The 24,482-nt window shown below is 48.8% G+C and overlaps 1 protein-coding gene and 1 pseudogene across 2 annotated transcripts in view; both read right to left on the bottom strand.

Moving 5' to 3' along the window:
* Positions 1-24,482, bottom strand: part of GRIK4 (glutamate ionotropic receptor kainate type subunit 4) — a 234,074-nt gene that overhangs the window by 117,193 nt on the left and 92,399 nt on the right. The window contains exon 3 of the mRNA XM_081113547.1: positions 2,682-2,846. Coding sequence (XP_080969673.1) covers positions 2,682-2,846 — 165 coding nt within the window. The remainder of the gene's footprint in view (positions 1-2,681; positions 2,847-24,482) is intronic.
* LOC308535347 (ADP-ribosylation factor-like protein 4A) lies at positions 14,221-23,457 on the bottom strand (annotated as a pseudogene). Its single transcript has 2 exons — positions 23,412-23,457; positions 14,221-14,831 (listed from the first exon to the last, which is right to left on the bottom strand). The product of its transcript is annotated as an ADP-ribosylation factor-like protein 4A (transcript).

The raw sequence follows: 24,482 nt of genomic DNA, 5'->3' as shown, positions 1-24,482 counted from the left end.
AGCCAACAGCAGATGCTATTGTGTGCGGTGCTGCGCACTTGCCTGCACCGCCTCCGGTCACACGCCTGGTGGCCGTCTCCTGCGCACAGCGAGCCAGTAGTTGAGCCCGGATTTAAACCAGTGCAGTCTGATTCTACAGCCCATGCTCCCCACTTCAAGCCACAGTCTCCCCAAAGTAGGGATCACAGAGCTCTAGTTCCTCCTTCCTCCAGGCATCCTGTCCCCCTCCCCACCCCCCACACCGCATGGCCCCTCCCTGCCCCCCAGCTTCTGGCCATCGCACCAACCCATCACCCCGTCCCCCTGCTTTGGGAGGAAAGAGCTGGGCTGGAACCTTTCTAAGAACTATCGGGGTCCTGTTTGAAACCCATTGTGGGGGTGCAGCTCCGGCTTCAGGAGAAAGGCCTTTGAGGGGAAAAGATAGATCCCTCTTTTCTAACAAATGCTACTCATGCCCCAGAGGCAATGAGAGGTCACAGCTGAGCCAAGGGCCACCTGCTGATAAACAGCTGGCGCCTAAAAGGAGGGTGCTGGAAAGAAGCCCGAGTCCGAGTGGAAGGAAGGCGTCAGTGTCCTTTGTTCCCCTGGTCACTTGCTTCATAGTGTCCATGTGACGGCCCATCAGGATGGGCGACCGGTGCTCTCCGTGCTGCCAGGAACGCCCGCAGAACCAAAGGAAAGGCAGGGGAGCCTGGCCTGGGTGGCTCCGTGGGTAGAGCGCTGGCCTGTGGACCGAAGGGTCCCGGGTTCGATTCCCGTCAAGGGTACAAACCTCGGTTGCAGGCTCCTCCCTGCCCCGGGCCCTGGTGGGGGCTCATGCAGGAGGCAACCAATCAATGTGTTTCTCTCACATCCATGTTTCTCTCTGTCTCTCCCTCTCTTTTTCACTCTCCCTAAAAATCAGTGGAAAAATAACCTCGGGTGAAAATTAAGGGGGAAAAAGGAAAGATAGGGGAGCTAGTCTTTCACATCAAACGCTTGTCTGAGACCTGCCCTCCGGCACCGAGGACACTGCAGCCTGGACTGGGGACCCAAGGCCAGGACTGCTGACAGCTCTGGCTTCACTGGGAAGAGCCTGAGAAAGTTAAATCTTCCTTCCCAGCTGCTAGGCGGGACCCTCCATGACAACCAGGGTTCCATCGGTTCCTGCCCAGCCCCCGCCCAGAACAGTGCACAGGGACCCACTGAACACCTGGCCGACCAGGGGCATAAACGCACGACCATCCCAGGTGCCTGTCCCCCAGGCCCCATCCGAGGGCCCCGCGTCATCTTCTGCAGGTGAGCACCTGCCCTCCGTGCCGGGGGGCACTTTCTGCAAGGGGCTATGAGACCACCTGGCCCACACCTGGGAGCCGAGAGACCAGTCACCAAGACGAGCTGCCCCAACCCAACCCTCTCCCTGGAGAACTCAAACAAGGCACTGAGAGCACCTGGCACAATGCCCACCGCAAGGGGCCGCCCGCCGCCCGAGGGCAGGACTGTGCCTGCCACCTGTCTGCATTGGCCTCAGAGCATGAGATCCTGCATCATGTCTGACAAGGAGGACGTGCCCCCTAAAAGTTTCCTGAATGAAAATAAACACAGAGTCCGTTGGACCTGGACGGCCCGAATGGGACAGGGATGCCTCTGATAGATGTCCTTGAGCAAGCTGCTCTTCTGTTCTGTTTTCTTACTTTGCCACTGAGCGTTGTTAAAGGTTGAATTGGGCTAGAAAAGGAGGAGATGGGGACTCCAATGTCTGAGGGAATAGCTCTCACCTCTGGGCTGTGCTCCTCCCTTGCTTCCCTCTATACGGGAGCTGTTCACTTCCAGCTGAGCTCCAAGCTACCCGCCCACTCACTGGGAAGCTCATTCTATAAGGTCGTCAAGGCAATCCCAGCAACACGCCGGAGACTCCACGGCAGGTGTGCGCTCGCACGGAGCTCAGAGTCCGGACTTCACTCAGCGATTGACTAGCTCTGTGGCTGAGAAAGTTATCCAGTGTCTTTCAGCCTCTGTTTCTTTTGTAAAATGGGGATAATAACACTTAACTCTTGGGCTGTTGGGAGAATTAAAAGCAGGGCCAGCACACAGTAGGGGTTCTATATGTATGACTTGAGTTACCTACTATGCATGTTTGAAAGCACTGCAATTCACAAAGGATTTAAGTTGTTTAAATCTCACAATTTGCAGAGTAGATCCTAGCCTTCCCATTTTACAGATGAAGAAACCGAAGTTAAATAGGATAAGTGACTTGTCCAAGGTTACCCACAGAATAAAAACCAAGCTCCATCCCACGTCCCAATTTCTTCCCAGAGCACTGCCCTCAGCACAAGAAAGCAAGATGGGCGGTCGGGCACACAGGGACCAGGCTACCCTCGGGCGGCCGTACCTTTCTTATCTTCATCACACACCACGTTTCATTCAGTGATTTGTGTACACAATGTCCAGGAGGATAAATGAATCAAAATATGAATGAATGAATGAATGAATGAATGAATGAGTATCTTGTCTTAGTTCAGCTCCACCCATGACTCATGACAAAACCTGGGAATCTAGTATAGGGCCTCCTGGCATATGTCTCTCTCCCTCCCTTGTAAATGTCTATACCACAGGCCTGGCGATGGGAGCAACTCATCGCACCTCCAGCCCCTCCTCTTACAACAAGCAAAGCAGAGGGCAGTCCTGCCCATTCTACGTACTGGTTTCTGCAGTCTCATATTCGCTGTCTCTGAGGAGCTCAAAGATGTCCACTTCGACCTTGGCTTTGCCCAGCCTCTCTGGAGCACGGTTGATGCGGTTCTTGGCCAGGGTGATGGAGAGCCGCTCCCCTCTGCTGCACTCCATGGGGTCATCCAAGATAGCAGCTGTGGGCAGGCAACCACAGGCAGACAGTTGGTACCCTGTACGTTACTCCTCCTGCTCCTCCAGGCTCCCATGACTGCCTACTGCCAGGAGGCTCCTGGGTCGCCATCCACCCAGCCATCCTCAGAACTGTCCCCAGAACAAGTCCTCTGCATCCTCCAGACCTTGGTCTGCAGCCATCACTACAGTGAACTCCACGGGGACCCACCTCGGGAGCCTAGAAATGCGGTGGAGGCACGGGTCTACCTGGATGAGGGCGCCAGGCCACCATGTGACTCCCTTCCATATATGTCTGCGTGCACACACAGCACGTGTGTGCGGAGGAAAGGAGGCAGGAACTGTCCTCCAGCAAGGGTGTACTGCACATGCGAGGCTCCCCTGAGGGCAGGCTCCGGGGAGCTGGGTGTCGGAGCAGCAGGGACATGCTGGGTGCTGGCCCCAGGCTCCCACTCCATGAGCCTTGTCGCCCAGGCAGTAACACTGTTGGTCAGTGGACATTAGGAAGAGTAAGACACACTCACGGGTCAGTGTGAGGTTTCACAAAGATAATACAGGGATGTAACACGCTGTATACATGTAATCTGTGTGACTTCATCAATGTGAAGGCGACTCAATGGAGTGCTGTGGTTCCAATAGCTGCCTGACTTCCGTGAGTGTGTTAAAGCCACACTCACAGTGTCATAGGTCCTGGGTTCAAATCCAAGCCCCACCCCGTATTAGCTACAGGGCCTCGGTTTCCTTGTCTGTATAATGGGGACAGAGGCTATTCCTTGGGCTATTGTGACGATCACACGAACAGTATGTGTGCAGTGCTCAGCACAGTACCTGGTACATGGTAAACACTCAATAAATCTAACTATTGATGTCATTCCCTCTCTTGGTAGAAGTTACCCAATTGAAAATCTCTATACAAAGACTTGTATGCAAATGTTCACAGCAGCATTATTCATAATCACTCAAAAGTGGAAAAGCCCAAAGCCCGGCAGCTGAGCGAACAGACACAGTGGCACATCCTGAGGGGCTATGAAGTCCTGACACATGTGACAACATGGGTACTAACTGGAAAGGTCAGCCACAGACGCCACACGGGGATCGCCCCGTTTACATGACCTGTCCAAATGCGTGCTGCCTGCTGGCGGGTGGGGTGGGGTATCGGGGTGGCGGAGTGTCCGAGGCGGGGCTGGAGCGGGAGAAACGCACGGCGACTGCGAGTGCGTGCAGTCTTTCTTTGGGGTGAACACGTTCTAACGGGGATTGCAGTGAGGGATGCACAACTGGGACACGTCAGAAACCACTGAAGTGTACACGTTAATGAATGAATTGTGGGGCGTCTGAACTACATCTCAGTAAAGCTGTTACAACACAAATACCGAGCTTGTCTCTCAGAAGCTGAAGACTCAGAAAAGCAATGTGGGGGACTGAGCCAGGGGCCTACCACCATGGGAGCCCTGAGTCTGCAGCTGCCGTGGGTGGAGATCGCGGCCGGCCTCTGTGCAAGCGCCCGTGCCGCGTGACCCATTTTTCAAACCCAAAACCAGGGCAGAAAGCGTCGGAGCACTGTCCCCGATGGCGGGTTTTTTCCACGAACGGCCCCACTGAACAGGGGGAGTGACATCCCCTTTCAGAGGTTGGTCAAACGCTGGGCTGCCGAGGTGCCTCCCACCACCTGGGCAAGGGAGTGGGCTTCTGTGAGGTGTGAGCAAAGTTCCCACGCACCCGATGGTGTCAGCCACCTGCAAGGTCGCGGAGAAACTGAGTGTGTGTGAGCCTGAAGAGGCTGGGACACCTGGACTCCACCCAGCGGCCCCAGGAGAGCAGACCCAGAAGGAGACTGTCACTCAAGCACAGCGCGTGGGCAGGCAGGCAGGCAGGGCCCGCTCCTGCGCTGCTGGCGGGGCTGAGAAATGGGGCCACCATGTGGAAAACAGGCTCTTAACACATTGCGGGCAGATTATGAGCATTCTCGTGTTTTCATATTCCGCAGTGTTTTACGTAAATGTTAAAGGCACGCCTTAAATTAAATACCCATTGCATTTTGAAGTTATTTATTACATGTTCTTACAAGCTAATATCTTTTAAAGTATGATACTTTGTAAAACGTTTTTTGTGCTCTTTCAATAGAAACTTATCTGGCCACTGGGTAAAGCTAGCAATAAAACTACTGGTGCGCAATGTGATAAGAAGTGAACCATACAACACCCATATGATTCAGCAACTCTACTCCCAGGTATTTATCCAAAAGGAAAGAAAGTGTATGTTTACACAAAAATTGGTACAAAAATGTTCATAATAACTTGATCTGTAATAGTCAAAGATTGGAAAAAACCACTAATAAGTGAATGCATAACCAAAGTACACTGAATACTACTCAGGGGTAAAATGGAATTAAAGAAGCCAAACAAATGAACACAGTGCATACAGCATGACTTCATTTTTATACTTTTCTAGAAAGTACAAACTAATCTATTATGACAGTAGTGGCCTGGAGGTGGGGCTGGGGGCAGGGCAGAAGGGAGCAGGAGTGAGGAATCACAAAATGGCACCAGGAAACTTTTTTGGCTAATAAAAAATTCACTATCTGAATTGTGGTGATGGTATTATGGGTATATGCATGGTAAAATGTCCAATTGTACACTTCAAAATGTTTGCAATTTATTGCATATAAATTATACCTTGATTTTTAGAAATACCTTAATTAGGAAAAAAATTACTATTCCTCTGGCTCCTTCCTACCTTCTCCCTCCCCTCACTCTCACTCTCAGCAAGGAGAACACTTAAACTGTGTGGGTTTACATCCACCGCCTCCAGTCCTCTGCACCTTCTCATCCTGAGCCGCCACCAGCTCCGCATTCACTCTCGGATCCAAGTCCTTCCTCACGAAGCTGAAGGTCTTATCTCGGTTCCCAGTGTTTTGAAGCTCTCTGAGGCACTTCTGGCTGCAGCCCTTTGACATGCATGATATGACACTATTCTGATTTTCATTCTTATCACCTTCACGGCCCCCCCCCCCCTTCCATCTCCACAACCCTAGCTGCCAGTGTTCCCCAAACCTCACACTTTGGATTTAGTCCTCAGTCCACTTTCTCTTCATGGTGCACTTATTCCATTGCCAAATTAATTCTCAACTATCGGATCTTTGCAGACAACTCCAAACCACGCATCAGACTCTTATTTATGGCTGTTAAAGAGAAAGGCCCCCTGAAGGTCCTTCCAAACTGCATGACCTCAGTGTAACCCATACTCTTTTCATAGAATGGGGGCTCTCTCTGATCCCCCAGTGTCAGGTAGTAGCACCAGTTCCCCCGATGCAATCAGCTCAGAACTGTCCTGCATCTCCCCCTCCCTCAGCCATCCGATCGGTTCCATCACTGAGGGCCTTTGGAGTTCACTCCTGTCCACTGCTCTCTCCCTGTTCCTCTGCCTCGCTCCTGCAATACCCTTACCCTGTTTCCCATCTCCATCCCTCCTGCACTAACCCAGCTACTCCCCAGGGCAACTTCACCTGCCTGGCCCCCACATGCCTTTCCATGCTCACGTTCTCCTAAATTCTCTAGGAGTCCTTATGACGCTGCATAAAGCACGCCCCCGACACGTGTCTCTTTCCCAGGTGGTCTGCTCTTCCTGGCGAGCTCTCAGCTCTTCTTCATCCACATCCAAACCCTGCCTACACTATGCTCCATTCTCATGCCCATGCCCACCTGCCTCAGGCAACTGTGGACTGTACAGCCCACGGTGATTTTGAATCTTCAACACCCAAAGCACTTACTGTCTGGGCGATTCCTCTGCGGGGGTGGGGAACACCGTCCTGCAGGCTGTATGAGGCTCACAAATCATTTGGTCTGGCCCTGCCAAGGCATTAGGGGTGAGTAAATTAAGTGTTTGACCAAATACAGTAGGTTAATTTTTAAGTTGATAATTGTGTATGGCCCGAAAATGATGCTATAAATATTCAAATGGCCCTTGGCAGGAAAACAGCGCCCCACCCTGGTTTAGAGCTTAACTTGTACTTTATAATTGATATAAGTAATGCATTGATTCATTTAATCATTCCTTTATTTATTCATTCATAAAATACTTATTTAAATTCTTATCTTAAGCAAGGCACTTTGTACACAGATAAGCATAAGATACCCTTGATTTCCAAGTGTCCAGAAAGAGATATGGCCATAGAAGCAAACAGCCACAACCTTATGAGGTAAGTGATGTGACAAAATCTTATTATACTCCAGACATAAACCAGAAGTGCTCACTGTGGTGGGAAATCACAGGTAAATAAGACTAAGCCCTTGGCCTTGAAAGGCATCTGTGGAGATGAGGTGAGGAGATGGACTGTGCAATGAAGTAGGTGGTTCCATAGAAACAGTCACAAAATTCCAAGATAAACGAAACCCTTCCCTGTGTAGAGAGAAGTTTTAAGGAAGTCCTCATGCATATATCTCACACACATATGGTGTCTGCTACCTACCAGGTACTCCACCAAGAACTATGAGATTTAATAAGTGACTTCAGCAACGTGGAAGAATACAAAACTAACATGCAGAAACTAATAGCATTTTAATACAGCAATAAACTCAGAAAGAAAAACTTAAAAAAATTCCATTTACCAATGCAACAACAACAAAGTAAGATACCTAGGAATAAACTTAACCAAGGAGAGAAAAGACTTGTACTCAGAAAACTATGGAACATTTTAAAAAGAGGTAGAGGAAGATACAAATAGAAGCATATACCATGTTCATGGATTGGAAGAGTTAACATCATTAAAATGTCTAAACTACCCCAAGAAATCTATAAATTCAACGCAATCACTATTAAAATACCAATGACATATTTCACAGATCTATAACAAATATTCCAAAAATTTATATGGAACCAAAGAGACCTTAAGTAGCCACAGCAATCTTGAGAAAGAAGAACAAAGTGGGAGGGATCACAATATTGGATATCAAACTATACTACAAAGCCACTGTAATCAAAACAGCCTGGTATTGGCACAAGAAATGGCATATAGATCAATGGAACAGAATAAAGACTCCAAGCCATTATGGTCAATTAATATTTGACAAAGGAGGCAAGAATATACAATGGAGTAAAGACAGTCTCTTCAACAAATCGTGTGGGAAAACTGAACAGATACATACAAAAGACAATAAAACTAGACCACCAACTTACACCATACATAAAAATAAACTCAAAATGGATAAAAGATTTAAATGTAAGTCATGAAACCATAAAATTCCTAGAAGAAATCATAGGGTGTAAAATATCTGACATCTCACATAGCAGAATATTCACTGATACATCTCCTAGGGCAGTGGTTCTCAACCTTCCGAATGCCACGACCCTTTAATACAGTTCCTCATGTTGTGGTGACCCCCAATTTCATTGTTACAAATTGAACATAATTAAAGCATAGTGATTAATCACAAAAACAATATGTAATTATATATGTTTTCCGATGGTCTTAGGCGACCCCTGTGAAAGGGTCGTTCAATCCCCAAAGGGGTCACGACCCACAGGTTGAGAACCGCTGTCCCAGGGTAAAAGAAATAATCTATACTAATAAAAGTCTAGGTCAGGGGTGGGCAAACTTTTTGACTCGAGGGCCACAGTGGGTTCTTAAACTGGACCGGAGGGCCGGAACAAAAGCATGGATGGAGTGTTTGTGTGAACTAATGTAAATTCAAAGTAGACATCATTACATAAAAGGGTACGGTCTTTTTTTTTTTAGTTTTATTCATTTCAAACGGGCCGGATCTGGCCCGTGGGCCGTAGTTTGCCCACAGCTGCACTAGACCCTCAGCCCAGGGCTCCAAAGCTGGGAAAAGAAGTCCCTGTAACCTTGGGCTGTAAAAACCAGTGGGGATTGTAGCTGAGTGACAGAGGCTGCTGTAGTCCCAGGTGTTCTTCTTAAAGGGCCTGCCCACAAACTTACATGATATCACTTCCTTTGAGCTCCAGCCCTAGATGGCAGCTTTGGGTGATTTCAGGGACATTCAGGGAGGAACTGGGCAGTCTGGCATCGGGGCAGGAACTCAGGGCAAGCTTTCTCCTAGACAGGGGTGCTTGTAGGAGACATTTTTCTTGTGCTTGGACCTCCCCCATCACAGAGCTGACTGGCAGCCATATCTGAGTTTCCAGCAGATATGGCCCACACTATTTGCTCTGCCCTGGTGATTCCCTGAGACCCCACCCATCCACTTTACAGACCCACCCAAGCCATTTGTGGCAGCTTTTCCATATGAATGGTCTGTCCTGGCACAGGCTTCAGACTTCCTAAAATCTTTTAAACAAGCAGCAACTGGAGTTAGAGTACCCTAAACCTATCAATAAGAGACCCAAGACCTGGCACTAGCACCAGCCTGCCTTGTGTCACAGCTGGGCTTCCCCTGGGCACTTCATAGCCCAATACAAGTAGCAAATAGCAGCTGTCTTCAGGACCCTCTGAGGCTCCTACCAAGTGGCCCCAAGCAGTGACTGACTTTGCACCTCCCAGGAGGCCCAGAGTCAGTGGGAAGCTTCAGACCATACCAGATCACAACTCTATGCATCCACAAGTGATGCACTCAAGGGACAGACTCAGAGAGCACCAAAACCCCATTGAAGCAAATCCTGTTCTTATCTCCTGCACAGCAGCTCTTCCATTGTAGACACAGCTGATCCTCACAGCCAGTTGGCCTGGGGGTCAATCCCTCTCAGTGATGCCAACAGCAACCAAGGCTCAACTACAACAAGGCTGTGCACACAGCCCACACAAGGGTGTACCTAGAGTGCCCAGCCCAAGTGGCTGGGGAGAGTGGGCTACTGGGCCTTACAGGACACCTAATACACAAGGCCACTCTACCAATTCCAGGAGACATAGCAGCTCTACCTAATACATAGAAACATAGGGAAGCAGCTAAAATGCAGAGACAAAGAAACATGTCATAAATGAAAGAAATGGAAGCAAGCAAACTACTTGCACAGGTGAGGATACAGAGTTCAAAACAATGGTTATAAGGTTAATCAAAGATCTTAATGAAAGCCACAAGGGACTTAATGAGAGCTTCAAGGGAATTAATGAGAGTATCAAGGGACTTAGTAAGACTTTCAAAGATCTTAGTGAGAATGTCAAAGACACAAAAAAGGACCAGTCAGAAATTAAGCATACACTAACTGAAATAGAGAATAATTTACAGGAATTCAATAGTAGGGTAGTGGATTCTGAGAATCAAATCAATTATTTGGAATATGAAGAAGCAAAAAACACCAAATCAGAAGAGCAAAAAGAAAAAAGAATGCAAAAATATGAAGATAGGGTAAGGAGCCCTTGGGACAACTTCAAACATAACAACATCTGAATTATGGGGGTGCCAGAAGGAGAAGAGAGAGAGCAAGATATTGAAAACCTATTTGAAGAAATAATGACAGAAAAGTTCCACGACCTGGTGAAAGAAATAGACTTACAAGTCCAGGAAGCACAGAGAACCCCAAACAAGAAAAATCCAAAGAGGCCCACACCAAGACACATTATAATTAAAATGTCAAGGGTTAAATACAAAGAAAGAATCTTAAAAGCAGCAAGGAAAAAGCAGTTAATTACCTACAAAGGAGTGCCCATACAACTGTCATCTGTTTTCTCAACAGAAACTATTCAGGCCAAAAGGGAGTGGCAAGAAATACTCAAAGTTATGAATAGCAAGGACCTACAACCAAGATTACTCTACCCATCAAAGCTATAATTTAGAATTGAAAGTCAGATAGCTTCCCAGATAAGAAAAAGCTAAAGGAATTCATCAACACCAAACCAGTATTATATGAAATGCTGAAAGGTATTCTTGAATAATAAGGAGAAGGAGTAGGAGGAGGAGGAAAAGGAGGAGGAGGGGGAGGAAGAGAGGAGGAGAAGATGATGAAGAAAAAGAACAATAAAATAGCAATAAATACATATCTATCAACAATTGAATCTAAAAATCAAAATAAACTAAAAGAAATCGAATGAACTAAATAAATTGATGAATAAAATAGAATCAGAGGCATGGAAACATGGAACAGACTGACAAATCTCAGAGGGTAGGGGATGGGGGGGGAGAAGAGATCAACCAAAGATCTTATATGCATACTAGAGGCCTGGTGCCCGGTGCACAAAATCCAAAAGTACACTTCTGCACTTTCCACTCCAGCTTCACGGCATCCACAGCCACACTGGGGTTTTCGGCTTTCTCTCCATGGTCCCTGGCTCTTCTTACTTTCTACATTTCTCAGTATTTTCTAGGAGAGGAGTTTTCAGTTTATCTAGTCAGTCATATTGTCAGAAATACAAATCTGCTGATTTGCCCGGCTGGCGTGGCTCCATGGTTGAGCGTCAACCTATGAACCAGGAGGTCAGGGCTTGATTCCTGGTCAGGGCACATGCCCGGGTTGTGGGCTGGATCCCCAGAGTAGGGCGTGCAGGAGAAAACCAATAAACGATTCTCTCTCATTATTGATGTTTCTATCTCTTTCCCTGTACCTTCCTCTTCAGATATCAACACAGATATTTAATATTTTAAATATCAACACAGATATTTAAAAATAAATGAGTACAAATCTGCTGGTTTTCATTGTTTTTTCTGAAGATCTGCCCACCCTTTCTGGGCCTACAGCTTCTTGAGACATCACTCTCAGAGCTTACAAGCATGTCCCTGCCACTCACTAACGATTCAGCCTTGGGCAAGTTGTCTGATCTCTGTGTTTGTTTCCTGATCTAAAAATAGTGACAACATTCACATCTACTATTATGATGATTAAAAGAAATAATATATGAAAATTTCTTCAAACAAAAAGCACAATAAACACTCATAGATCTTGCTATTATTGTTAGGGCAGTACACAGCACATAGGTGCTCAGCAAATATGTGTTGAATTCATTATTTTCCATTTTACAGCCTCAGTACCTAGCACTGGAAGGCTGGCACATCGCAGTGCTCGATACATATTTAATGTGTTAATATGACTAGACTAGACAAGTGATTAAGCACACCAACATTTGTACCCATCTCCCTCCTGTCTGAGGCAAAGAGGTAATCCTCACCCTTTGCTGCTCTTCCTGTGCCCTTTCTTCTAAAACTCCACTTTCCCTCCCTCCCTCTTCCCAGAATATAACACGTTCTCATTTCTCCCAGGTGAAGCACACACCCACACCCTCCACATTCCTTCTTTGATGTCTATCTCTTAACTGTATATCCTGGCCTTTCAACTCAGTTCCGTTTCTGGACCAACTCTTTCCTTGGTCTCTGAGCCGGGCTAAAGGCCCTGCCCATGAGGCACTGTTTTCTGCCCTAATTTCCATCCTTACCTGTAAGCATCACATGGTAACTGTCCATTTACTAAGAGGATGGGAAATATAGCATCCTGAGTGCCTAATACAGAGCCTAGCGTAAGCTAAGTATGAGCTCAGCAAATACTGATTAAATGAATGAATAGAAGTGAGTGATAGCACACTATTCACAATATTTATTTACCCTACAAAGAGCAAAAAGAAAGAAAAAGAAAAAGAGAGGAAGAAAGAATCTGTAACATGGAGCCTTCTTAAAAATGGAAGCGGGTGAGGACAGAACTAGTGATGGGCGTTTGCTTAGCTTTAATTTGGATTGATTAGGTTTAATAATGTTAAGTGGCACAACCTTGTAAAAGTGACACTACTCTTGCCCTAGCTGGTTTGGCTTGGTGGATAGAGTGTTGGCCTGCGGACTGAAAGGTTCTGGGTTCGATTCTGGTCAGGGCACATGCCTGGATTGTGGGCTTGATCCCCTGTAGGGGGTGTGCAGGAGGCAGCTGATCAATGATTCTCTCTCATCATTGATGTTTCTATGTCTCTCTCTTCCTCTCTGAAATCAATAAAAATATATTTTTTAGAGAAAGTGACACTACTCATGTATTTATCTCTAATGGGCCTCTGGCTGGACTTTGGATTTGGTTGGGGTCAAAGCCAGTTTGTTCTAAGTTGAATTTATTCTTATGCTTGAGTCCTGCCTGTCTGTTGGAACCCTAGGGGGCAGCATGCTGTCTATTTTGTATCCCAACTAACAATTAAGAGCAGGCTATGGGGGAGAGTTTCAATATTTTGTGTGGCAAGATAACCCACAGCCATTTTGTCTTTGCACTTTGGATGCTGAAATCTTCCTGGGTAACAGCCACATCTAGAGACATCTGAGTGTTTTATTTTATTGGAATTATTTCCAATGTCTATAAAATGCCTCCTTCTATAGGATGTTTATGACCCACATTGACCTTTGTCTGCAAAACACATATTTTGAATAATATTTGGGGAAAAAGTTAATTTTTTTCAAAATAATAAAAAAGAAAAGAAGAAAGGGAAGGAAGGAAGGAAGGAAGGAAGGAAGGAAGGAAGGAAGGAAGGAAGGAAGGGAGGAAGGGAGGAAGGGAGGAAGGGAGGAAGGAAGGAAGGAAAGAAAGAAGGAAGGAAGGAAGGAAGGAAGGAAGGAAGGAAGGAAGGAAGAAAGGAAGGAAGGAAGGGTTATAGCCCAATCAGCCATGGGATGATGGGATCATGTAGGTGAATCACTTGGCTGTCTGAGTTCCTAGGTAGACAGATCTTCATGGCTGCCTGATCAGCAGACCCAGAGAGACTTGAGAAGAGCCAGGGACTGGGAAGGAGCTGCATAGCTCAATGAAAAGACGTTTTGGCAGAAGAGAAACTTCTAGGTTCAACTCCCTGCCCTACTAGTTTTAGCTATGGAGCAAATCTGGACCAGCTAGTCTCTCTTAGCCTGAGTTTCTTCGCCTATAAAATGGGTATGGCATGATGATTATAGCACTGCTAAAGCCCTACTATCTCCCAGGGTTTTGTGAGAAATTGTGTGTGTGAGTGAATGGCAAAGTGAACCCAAGCACTGTTTAATGTTGCTATGATCTCTGCCCTCTCTCTTCCAGCTCCAAATCAATCCCCACCACATGCTTGCTTTGGCCTGAAATTATCTATCTGCTCCATAGACAGAGTCTTATTGCATAAAATGCAAAATTAAGCATAAAATAGCAAAATGTATATTCAGTGTGAGAAATAAAATCCTGAAATTCATTTTTATAATTTGTTTTAATTAATTCATATTTTTTTCTTCTTCAAAATTTTACTTTTCTAACTTCAGGTCAAATGTCCACAGCTGTTTTCTGGTCAATTTGTACCTTGCTTGGCTTCCCCAAACGGCAGTGCCCAAAGATCTGCGGGGCAGGGAGAAGAGGCCATACTAAAAAGCACTGCATCTACTCGTCGCATGAGGCAGCAGAGCTGGGCATCTGTCCAACAAAACGAGCTTTCACAGCACCAGACGGGCAGGCAAGCCAACCAAGCTGCAGACCTCTTCCCACTTGTCCAAATCAGACCAGAGAGAACCTACTTCACACAGACATGAAAGGTCTCGCCATGCATCTCTTCTTTTTCTGTTGCCGCTACATTTTCCTTCTTTTAATTATCATCGCATGTAGCTTCTCACGTCCTTCCTTTAGTCCACCTCCTATGATTGCACAGGTGGGCTGCAAATGCTAGGGAGTTGACAGCTCAGTTCCCCCACGGCGAACAATTTACCAATTTCTGAGAGAGACAATGAGTTCCTCAGGTCGTGTTTGTTAGCAACTATAAGTACAGGGACTCCTTGGTTTTCTGAGACCCTAGTTATTTCATGAAGTTCAGCTTTCGCTTCTTCCATCCTTTCAACATCAACAGAGTCCACAACAAACACGATGCCGTCTGTGCCTCTGGGGTATGACTTGCACAGTGGTCTTAATTTCTCCTGACCACCTACATCCCAGAAGTGAAAAGTGACTGTTTCAGAATTTCCCAAGGTTGCCTTAATTTTTTCAGTGTTCAGTCCTTCGGTAGGTGCGGTATCTACAAATTCATTGAACTATAGCCTGTATAGGACAGCTGTTTTTCCAGCACAGTCCAAACCCAGAATAACAATGTGATAGGCTGGACAGGATAGAAGTTTGGTCTGACAGTCCATTCCCCACTTCCAGTTGAAATAAGTGTTCCAAACTGAAATGCGTTCTTCTTGATGCTTTACTTCTCCTCCCAGGGGACCCAGCTACAAGACTGCTGACGAACCGCCTGCGTCTCGACCAATCGCCAGTGGGACTGGCCAGTCAAATCCTTGGTGTTTTGTTTTGTTTTTTACATGCATAGAGCAAGGTCAGAGAGGAGACAGACTGGCCCAGTGATGGGACTGGGAGAGAATCGGCCACTAAAAGAAAGAGCACATCTTCAGAAAAGATGGCCAGAGCCAGAGCTGCTTTGGTTGATGTCCCACGTTTGCTGAGGGCTGGTCACACTACCTTTCACCTGCGGCAGTTGAGGGCATATACCAGGGGTGGGCAAACTTTTTGACTCGAGGGCCACAGTGGGTTCTTAAACTGGACCGGAGGGCCGGAACAAAAGCATGGATGGAGTGTTTGTGTGAACTAATATAAATTCAAAGTAAACATCATTACATAAAAGGGTACGGTCTTTTTTTGTTTAGTTTTATTCATTTCAAATGGGCCGGATCCGGCCCGCGGGCTGTAGTTTGCCCATGGCTGGCATATACCCTCCACTGTCACCAGGTGGCTCTGCCACAGAACCTGGAAAGAGCTGTTGTTTATTTTTATTAATTTTAGAGAGAAAGAAAGAAGGGGAGGGGAGGGAGAGAGAGAGAGGGAGGAGAAGGAGGAGGAGGAGGAGGAGGAGGAGGAGGAGGAGGAGGAGGAGGAGGAGGAAAGGGAAGAGGAAGGGGAAGAGGAGAAGGAGGAGAACATCAACTTGTCATTCCATGTATTTATGCATTCATTGGTTGATTCTTGTATGTGCCCTGACTGGGGATTGAACCCACAACCTTGATGTATCAGGATGACACTCCAACCAACTGAACTGCCTGGCAGGGTCTGTGTTTGCTTTGATAGTCACGCCTTCACTATTGCGTGGGGGGCTGTCACCCTGGTGAGTGTTTCCATGACTACTGACTGACTGCAGACACTCCTTGGGCCCAGACACAAAGCGGGAGCCCAGCCCTTAGGATGCCCCTACTAAATGCATGGGTTTGATGTTGCCTGGAAGTGAGGGGAGATTACTCAGCCAGTTTCCCAAGATGAATTCTTTAGGTGGGACACGATTAAGCTGGGATGGTGTCGTGCTGGTTCCCAGGCAGGGAGTAGGGGAGAGTGGCCCAGGAGCTGTGGGTGGAGGCTTTATGCACCATGAAGTGTCACACAGACATTGTGATATGCCCTGTCCACAGTCCAGCCACTGCACTTCCGCAGCCTCTCCAAGTGCCAGGCGGGCACAGTGGACACCGAGGCTTACTCCCAGCCACCCCACCCCTGCACTGTGTGACAGCAGCAGGATTTAGCACCTCAACCCTGCTCCAGCAATGAGTTCTGATTACTCCAGTCAGGGGTCAGCTTATGTGTGTGGTTGTAGAGTTCATAGCTAAGCTTGGTTTTGACGTTTTTTAAAAATTGGGGGGAAAATTAAAATAACATTTTGTGACACTTGAAAATTATATGAAATTACTAATAGCCATAAATAAAGTGATATTGAAAAATGGCCATGCCCATGTGCTTATGTCTCAGCTGTGGCTGCTTTTGTGCAACAAGGACTGTGTGGTGTGGACCACAAAGCCTAAAATATCCACTACGTGTCTCTTCACTGAAAATGTCTGGCAACTCCTACTCTCCATCAATCATAGTAACCCCATTTCCTCCCTGTGTTTTCCTTATAAGAACCCAGACTAAGCTGAGCAGAGCCTGTGGCCCCAAGTGACAATAATCGTCCAAGGTGGTTAGGAGCTGCAAATAGGCCCAAGAAGACTTGCACAGGGTGGACTCTGTCTGGTTCTCACTTCACTGCTACACTTGAAAAAAATGTGGTACTGAAAGCCCATGACTGAGAGGGAACCACTCTCAGGATAGTGACGCTTGGGTAGAGGAGTGATGAGGTGGGCTAACCTGGGTCCTGCAGCCATTGGCAAGACACCAAAACCAATCAGCCGTGATGCCACACACCTGAAGACTTCCGCCGTAAACACCAATTCGTTTCCTCTTCTTAAAAAAATATGTTTTTATTGATTTCAGAGAGGAAGAGAGAGGGAGATAGAAGCATGGATGATGAGAGAGAATCATTGATTGGCTGCCTCCTGCATGTCCCCTACTGAGGATAGAGCCTGCAACCCAGGCATGTGCCCTGACCGGGAATTGAATCAATACCTCCTGATGCTCAACCACTTAGCCACACTGGCCAGGCGCCAATTAGTTTTCTTATTGATTAAGCTGCTTTGGGTTTAGTTTTGTTACTTGCAGCCCAAAGGACCTCTTGAATCTGACCACTTGACCCAAAAGTTCTCCTCTCCCCATTCCTTGCCCAGCTGGTTCTACTCATCTTTCAAGCTTCATAGTGAGAAGCAATGTCCTAGGAAGGTCATCTGTGACCTCCTGGACTACACAGTGTCCCTGTGCTGGACACTATCCCTTTCCAGAGGGCCGGGGACTTGCCCTTTTGTGACACACATGGCATCGCTAGTGCTGTGTTATCCCTGCATTCCTCACTGTCTTCCTGCTCCATCAGGTCAAGGCCATGTTTGTGTCCTCCACTGTATGCTACGTGCCTACAGCAATGCTTGGCAATTGGGTGCTAACTAAGTTGGAAAAACCCACAGCATTTCCCAGCTTGTTTTGTGGAACACCAGTGTCCCGTGAGATACTACTGGGTGAGACCCCAAGACGTCCTCACTTACCTACGCCTATTGTAGAGCCCATTTTCTTCTGCAGTGTTTCACTCCCATGTCCTCTATGGACTATACATCCGAAGTAGACTCAAGCGTTAGTCAGCATTCCAGGTCGATGTCTAATTAATTTCCCCCCAAACAAAGCTAAGTGGTTTTTACTACTGAACTTCTGAGACCTGTCATGGTGCTGGGCCATGCTGCGGTCCTCATTCTGTGTGGCTAAGAGGGAACTATAACATGTAGCATTTCCCAAACTTAGCTGACAATGGCACCTTTTTTTCTAAGTCAAGTGATATCTTACTGGATTCTATGGGTCTTGTGTGTTTCTTAAAGCGTGTGGAAGGCTGGTTTAGAGACTTTGGGAAAAGACAAAGGCAAAGGCAAAGCATTAAGAGTCCCTCAGTCATCTCCAGCATAAAACAGCCAGCTCGCGAAAGCGCTCCCGGAGCACAGATGCGAGGCACAGGGCCCGGGGTCCTCGGGAGGAGGAAAGTGAGGCAGAAAGCCAAAAGTGGGGGTGGCCCGAGGGGGGTCTCGCACCCGCTGTCTGAGGGGGCACAGACCGTGCTGACCAAGCCTAAAGGATGCCTGGGCAGATGGACCCAGAGGGGTCCCCTGGAGGCCAGAGCAGGCCCAGCTGGCATCTCAGCTCAGTCGTTACTTGGAGGCTGGGATCCAAACTCACCCCAGAAGCTCAGATGGATGGCTCTGGAGACAATTCCTCTGGCGAGGGGGGCACCACTTTCTGCGTGGTCCCCTCTTGGCTAAGATGTCGGTCCCCACACTGTCAGTGTCATAAACTGTGAGCATCTGCAAGGCTGTTATGAAGGTGCTGCCCAGGGAGTGCTCCGGGGAGGGCTTTAGGCCTTGGGTTTCCTCCACGCTTTCTGGGCGCAGCCAGTGTGAGTGGGAGTGGAGGAACCACCACCAAATCCAGAGGCAAGAACTCCCGCGGAATCCACGCTCCCCCTTCAAACAGGCGAGGCTTGGTGCCAGCCCACGGGTGATGGCAGAGGGCTCTGTGCCCAGGAGGGAAACCAGGTGCGATGCAGCTCTCCTTCCTAGTGACTGTCTCACGCTGGAACCAAACAAATAAACTGAAAGGGAAAGAGCCGAGAGATTGGGTCTCGGTGCTCCCCGAGTCGGGAGCTCTTTTCCGTGTTACAGCTGCAGAGGTGGGCTCCTCTGAGAAAGAGGGACCAGCCACTAATTCCCGAGGCCTTTCTGGGCCATGTACCACCCTTAGTATTTTCCACCCGTACATGGTTTTGTCTCCCGAGCCCCGGTGAGACCCGGAGAACTGCTATCCGTATTTCACGGAGAAGACCCGAGGCCTGAAGGAGAAGCCTGGCCCACAGACACACCAGAGCGAAGGAAACCTAGGGGTTGACAAGAAGCTCATTATCTTTCCAATAAGCCCAGCACATTCCAGAAAGCTGCCAGGCAGGCGTGGTGGCGGCAGACAAACCCTCTCTGCCCTCCTCCATCCTGCCTCCCACAGGCTGCCCTTAGCACAGCTATTAGTCTCTCTGCAGGCCTGGGGCCTGATGGCCAGGGGCATGCCTTCCTGACGCTGTGGCTGTGCCACCCAGAGCCGAGACACTCGAGACACTCGTGGGCCATTGACATGACGCGTGAGCTCACTGGGTTCCCTCAGGACAGAATCCTGCCCCTCCTCCCAGAGCAGAAACATCAGCTCCACGAAAGGGTGTCATCAGGCAGGAAACCAGCTGAGCACAGCGAGGCTGCAGGCACCGGTGCCATGGGAAGCAGAGTGGACAACGGGCTGAGTGATTCAGGTTGCATGGCCGGCAGAGAAGCTGCTGGGGCAACCCTACCTGGCCCCAGCCACGGGTTCAGTGGGCCAGGATGCTCCCTGCTTCTTCAATAATAAGAATATCTGGGCATCTCAAAGTCAGAATCTGAGCCAGGTGGCCACTGCAGACCAATGGGAAGTCTGAGAGGCACATGGGGTGCGACTATTGGGGTCCATTTGCATGAGGGCCTAAGGAGGCCCAGGAGAGGAAATTAGCTCTGAGAGAAAATGGAGTGATGGTAAACATAGTTTAATAATTTAAGAATTGCAGGAAGAGAAATTATTTCAAGGTAGCATGACGCCTCACACAGCCTTTTGAGACAAATCCTGGAGAGTGTGTGCTACAGACCAAGCAAAAGGGAGAGCGGTTTCCTTAGGACACTGGGCATACAAGCAGCCCACTGCCTTCCCTGTGCAGTGGAGGTGGCACAGGAGGCCTGGGCACTATTTTATCCACAGAGGACTTGGGGGTCAGGAGTCAGAGAGGTCAGGAACCACGGGACCCACAGAGGGCCTGAGAGCAGGTGGGGCCGGTGGTCCCGCCATTTTGCGGGAGGATGGGGTATGGCATACAGAGTCGGCATACGAATGTTTGAATTACACTTTCAACTAGTATTCGTCCGGCTGGTGTGGCCTGGAGAGCCCAGCGCACAAGAGCAATGCCAGGCCTGTTCTGGGTGGTCCCGGTGACAAGTGCTTTACCACCTGGCTCACGGCAAATGCTGAGTTTGCACTTGGTGCATCAGGTCAGGCCTGCCATCCAGTACCTGGAACAGGGTCTGTGATGCTGGAGGAGAAACACCTCTGTCCTAATTCCAATCCAAGCAATTAAGGATTGTCACTTGGACAAGCCACTCAACCTCCCCAAGGAACACTTTCCTCACCAAAAACAGGCAGCAATGGTTCACCACCCAGTCATCTCGGGGTTAAAGATGATTAGCTGACCTGGGCCCCACGCAGCTGAAGAAGCTTCTGTGCCAAGTGCCCTGCGGGAGGACAGGGCTGGAGGGGGGACGAGGCCCTGCCGCTTCTGTCCCCGTAGAAAGGAGAGTCACCAGGGGGCTCAGGGCCTTTGCTTTGAAGCATTGTACTTCCCCAAAGAGTTTTCACTGCTCATTTGCTTAGTAAACCCTGCTTATTTTTTAAATATATTTTTATTAATTTCAGAGAGGAAGGGAGAGGGAGAGAGAGATAGAAACATCACTGATGAGAGAGAATCAGTGATCGGCTGCCTCCTGCACTCCCCACACTGGGGATCGAGCCCGCAACCCAGGCATGTGCCCTGACTGGGAATCGAACTGTGACCTCCTGGTTCCTGGATCGACACTCAGCCACTGAGCCACACTGGCCGGACAGGGAGCCCGTTTTAAATAGCAGCGTTAGCTCCTCTTCCCTGGGCTCTGGCCATCGGCTCAGCTCGCTGGCTGACAAATCCTTTTGGGTTTCCTCACTGCAAAGGTAGGCTCTCCCCTATTTGCTCCTCCAACTCCAGGGCAAAGCGCCCAGTAACTGTTTCAAATGAAAAGACTGTGAGCCTTTGCCCTGACCAATTTCCACTGACCTCAGCCCAGATTAATGCGATTTCCATGTAATCAGCACTGACAGCTTCTGAAATGCAGACATCTTGTTCCAAAAGAACATCATCAAGAGAGAAGACAACCCACACAATATGAACAAATATTTGCACATCATATACAGGGGGGACTTGTTTCTAAAACACATAAATAACTCTTACAACTTAATGGAAAGACAAATAGCCCAGTTAAAAACGGGCCAAAGATCTGAATAGATATTTTTCCAAAGAAACTATAAAAATGGCCAATCGGCACATGAATAGATACTCAACATCAGCAGCCATTAGGGAAACGCAAATCAAAACCACAGGAGATAGGCTGTGAAGAAATACACTCCTGGTGGGAATGTAAAATGGTCCCTTTGAAAAAACAGCCTGGCAATTCCTCAGAAAGGTAAACACAGATTTACCATGTGCCCCAGACGCCTCACTCCTAGGAATACAGCCAAGGGAAATAAAGCATGCAGCCACACGAAGTGCGTGCACTGACATTCCACACAGCTGAAAAGTGAAGAAAACCTCGATTCTCCATGAACTGACGAATGAATAAATGAGACGTGGCACATCCATACTGTGGAATATTACTCGGCCACGAACAGGGAGCGCTGGTGCTGCTACAATCATTAGCCTTGAGAACGGTGCTCCACGTGAGAGAAGCAGGCCCAGCAGACCACACATGGCATGATGCCACTCGAGGAACCATCCCAAATGCCTAAGTCCACAGACACAGAAAGCAGGTCACTGACGGTCAGAGGCCAGAGGGGAGGAGGGGGTTGAGGAGCTATAGCTACAAGTCAAGGATGCGCTTTTTGAGGTGATGAAAATGTTTTTAAAGTGATGGTGGTGACAGTTAGACAGCTCTGAATGTACTAAAATCCATTGAATGATATACTCTAAGTAGGTGAACTGTATGGTATGTGAAGCATATCTTAGCAAAGCTGGTGAAGATAAGTCAGAACCAATACACAAAAGAGCCAGATTCAGATGCCTGCATTTTTCTGACATCTAACTCTCAAGCTTCTGACTTTGGAAACAAGAGTCTGAGTTCACCTTATCTGTCGAATCCCCTACCACACTGAAAACAGACCTGAGTGTGGAGTGACTACTCAATAAATACTTGCTGAACTGCAAATGATGAAGAGGCAAAAATGAAAACAGGCCACGTGGCCTCTGGCTGAAATGCAGTGTCACCAGCTAATACTGTCCCAGCCTTTGGGGGAACTGCTCACCCATTTGATTCCTGTCTGACTACAACTGTTAGGGCCCCTGGCTGCAGGGGAACCTGAGGCCCAGGAAGCCCAGGAAGCCCAGTGGCCTGCCTGCAGCTGCAGTTGAAACTGACCGCGGTACAAGTAGTTAGCGTGGCTTGGCTCAGGGAAGGGGGTCCTGAAAACTGGCATCTAATGAACAGCCACGTCCTAGAGCTCGCTGTGCATCCTCTCCCGGACTCATTTTCTTTGCTTTAAAATGGAATAACTCTGCACATGGTCCCTCCCAGTGCTTCCTGTGCAGACAGGATGAGCTAATGGCCTTTAAACCGTGCAGGGCTCTTCCTCCTTCCCTCTGGATGCACTGCACCCAGCTCACGTGGACAGGGGCGTCCCGCCATGGCCCGCCTCTCTTCCCCGACCTGGCTGGTGGGGAAGATGTGGAGCACTGAAAAGCAACGTGAAACAAAAGAACCCTCAGGAGTGAGTCTGCTTTCCGTCCCCACCTCACTGACCGCCCAGGGCCTGTCAACAGACTACTCTTTCCTCGGCTTCCAGAGGGTCCCGCAGCCTGGGCCCCCTGCCCCCAGCATCTCCTCCTCTCCCTCCTTTGCTGGCTCCTCTCATCTCTTTGGTCCCTTCGTCTTGGGGCGCCCAGAACGTTGACTGTGGTCCTCTTTCTCTACCTACCCCGGCCCAGCCTCCTGTTTCACATGTGACCCACATGCTGATGACCTCCAGCCGCCATCTCCAGTAGAGCCCAGTCGCTTGAACTCCAGACTTACTTCCCACTTCCCACTGCTCCTGGCATCTCCGAGAGAATGTGCAGGGCTGCACTAGCCCCATCTCCTCGCCTGTCATAGCGAGTGCCAGCCCCAACCTTGCAAGCCAAACCCTTGCAGTCACGCTTGACTCTCAAACCTCAGGTCTAAACCAACAGGAATTTCTCTTGGCTTTACCTTCAAAGTCTACCCAGAATATCACCACTTTGGGCTTCCTCAGCGGCCACAGCTGGTGCCAGCCCCTCGATCCCCCTGGGTAACCGACAACCTCTGAAACGGGTCTTCCCACCCCCTCACTGTCCCCACAGCCTATCCTCATGACAGCAGAGCAGTCCCTTCAACATCCAAGTCTGACCACGACCCGCCTCACTCAGACCTTCCGGTTTAACCTAAAGAGCCTAAAGAACTCCGGTTTAACCCAGAGGCTTGACTCTTACACCCACGCTCAGACCTCACCTCTGCTTCTCCACCTTCGCTTACAGTGGACCAGCTGCAAAGCCATCGCTTGTGTCCTGAACTCGCAGGCCCGTGAGGCGTTCCCCAGCCACCTCTTTCCTTTGACCTTTCCTACCCCTTTCCCTGCTTCATTTTTCTCCTTACTACTCATCCCTGCCACACACACACACACACACACACACACACACACACACACACATACACATACACGGTTATTGTTCATATTCTTCATGAGGCAAGGATTCTGGTTTGTTTTAGTTCACACTTTATGTCCAGGGCCCAGAACAGGGCCTTGTCCACAGCTGGCACCAGACACATTTGTTCAGTGAATGAATTTATGAACCAAGGTGGAAGCCTGGTATAGACACCACCCTTCAGGGGGCTGTGAAGGCTACAGTGGGGAGCAGTGGCCAGGGGTCCCCAGTGCTCCAGGGCAGCTCATGGAGGAGGCGGTTTGACTTCGACTCTGCAGGAGAGGATGGGGCAGCAGGCAGTGCCTTGCCTCCTGTGGTCCCAGGCCATGGTCACGGTGTGGTCTAAGCAGCTGCTTTTGCTGGCATTGGGTGGCAATGAGGAATATAGCGCGTGAGATACAGCGGGTGCTGGCAGCTGCCCATGAGGCAGCAGATGCAATAGGAAGTCTTTGCAGAGCTGGGTAGGGTTCTCCCCATTTTGCATGGCAGCAAAGGCCTGGGGCCAGCCTCACTGGGCAGATGGGCACCAACAGCCCCCTTGCCCTGACTACAACCACGCATTGGCAACATCCAGAACTGTATGGGCTGAGGATGGGGCTTCTGAGAGCTGTGTCCTCCTGACCCAGGACACTGGAGCTGAGCCAGCCTCGGGCTCCTCAGAGCAGCAGGAGGTCTGGCAAAGGGTGCAGGCAGGTGATAAGCAGGGAAGGCTGCTGAGCTGGCAGCACAGAGACCTGCAGAGAAGGGGGAGCGCAGGCCACACACTGTGATGGAGGCAAACTGCTCTCCAAGGTGAAGTGCAGAACAGAGGGGAAGCGTGAGGCTGTTGTGAACATACCAGGAGGTGGGTGTCCAGAGCAAAGGCAGCAGGAGGGGA

The sequence above is a fragment of the Myotis nattereri genome (genome assembly GCF_964212035.1).
Source record: "Myotis nattereri genome assembly, chromosome: 19".
Classification (NCBI taxonomy): Eukaryota; Metazoa; Chordata; class Mammalia; order Chiroptera; family Vespertilionidae; genus Myotis; species Myotis nattereri.
Note: the sequence above shows the minus strand (reverse complement) of the source record. Positions and strands in the feature narration are given on the sequence as shown.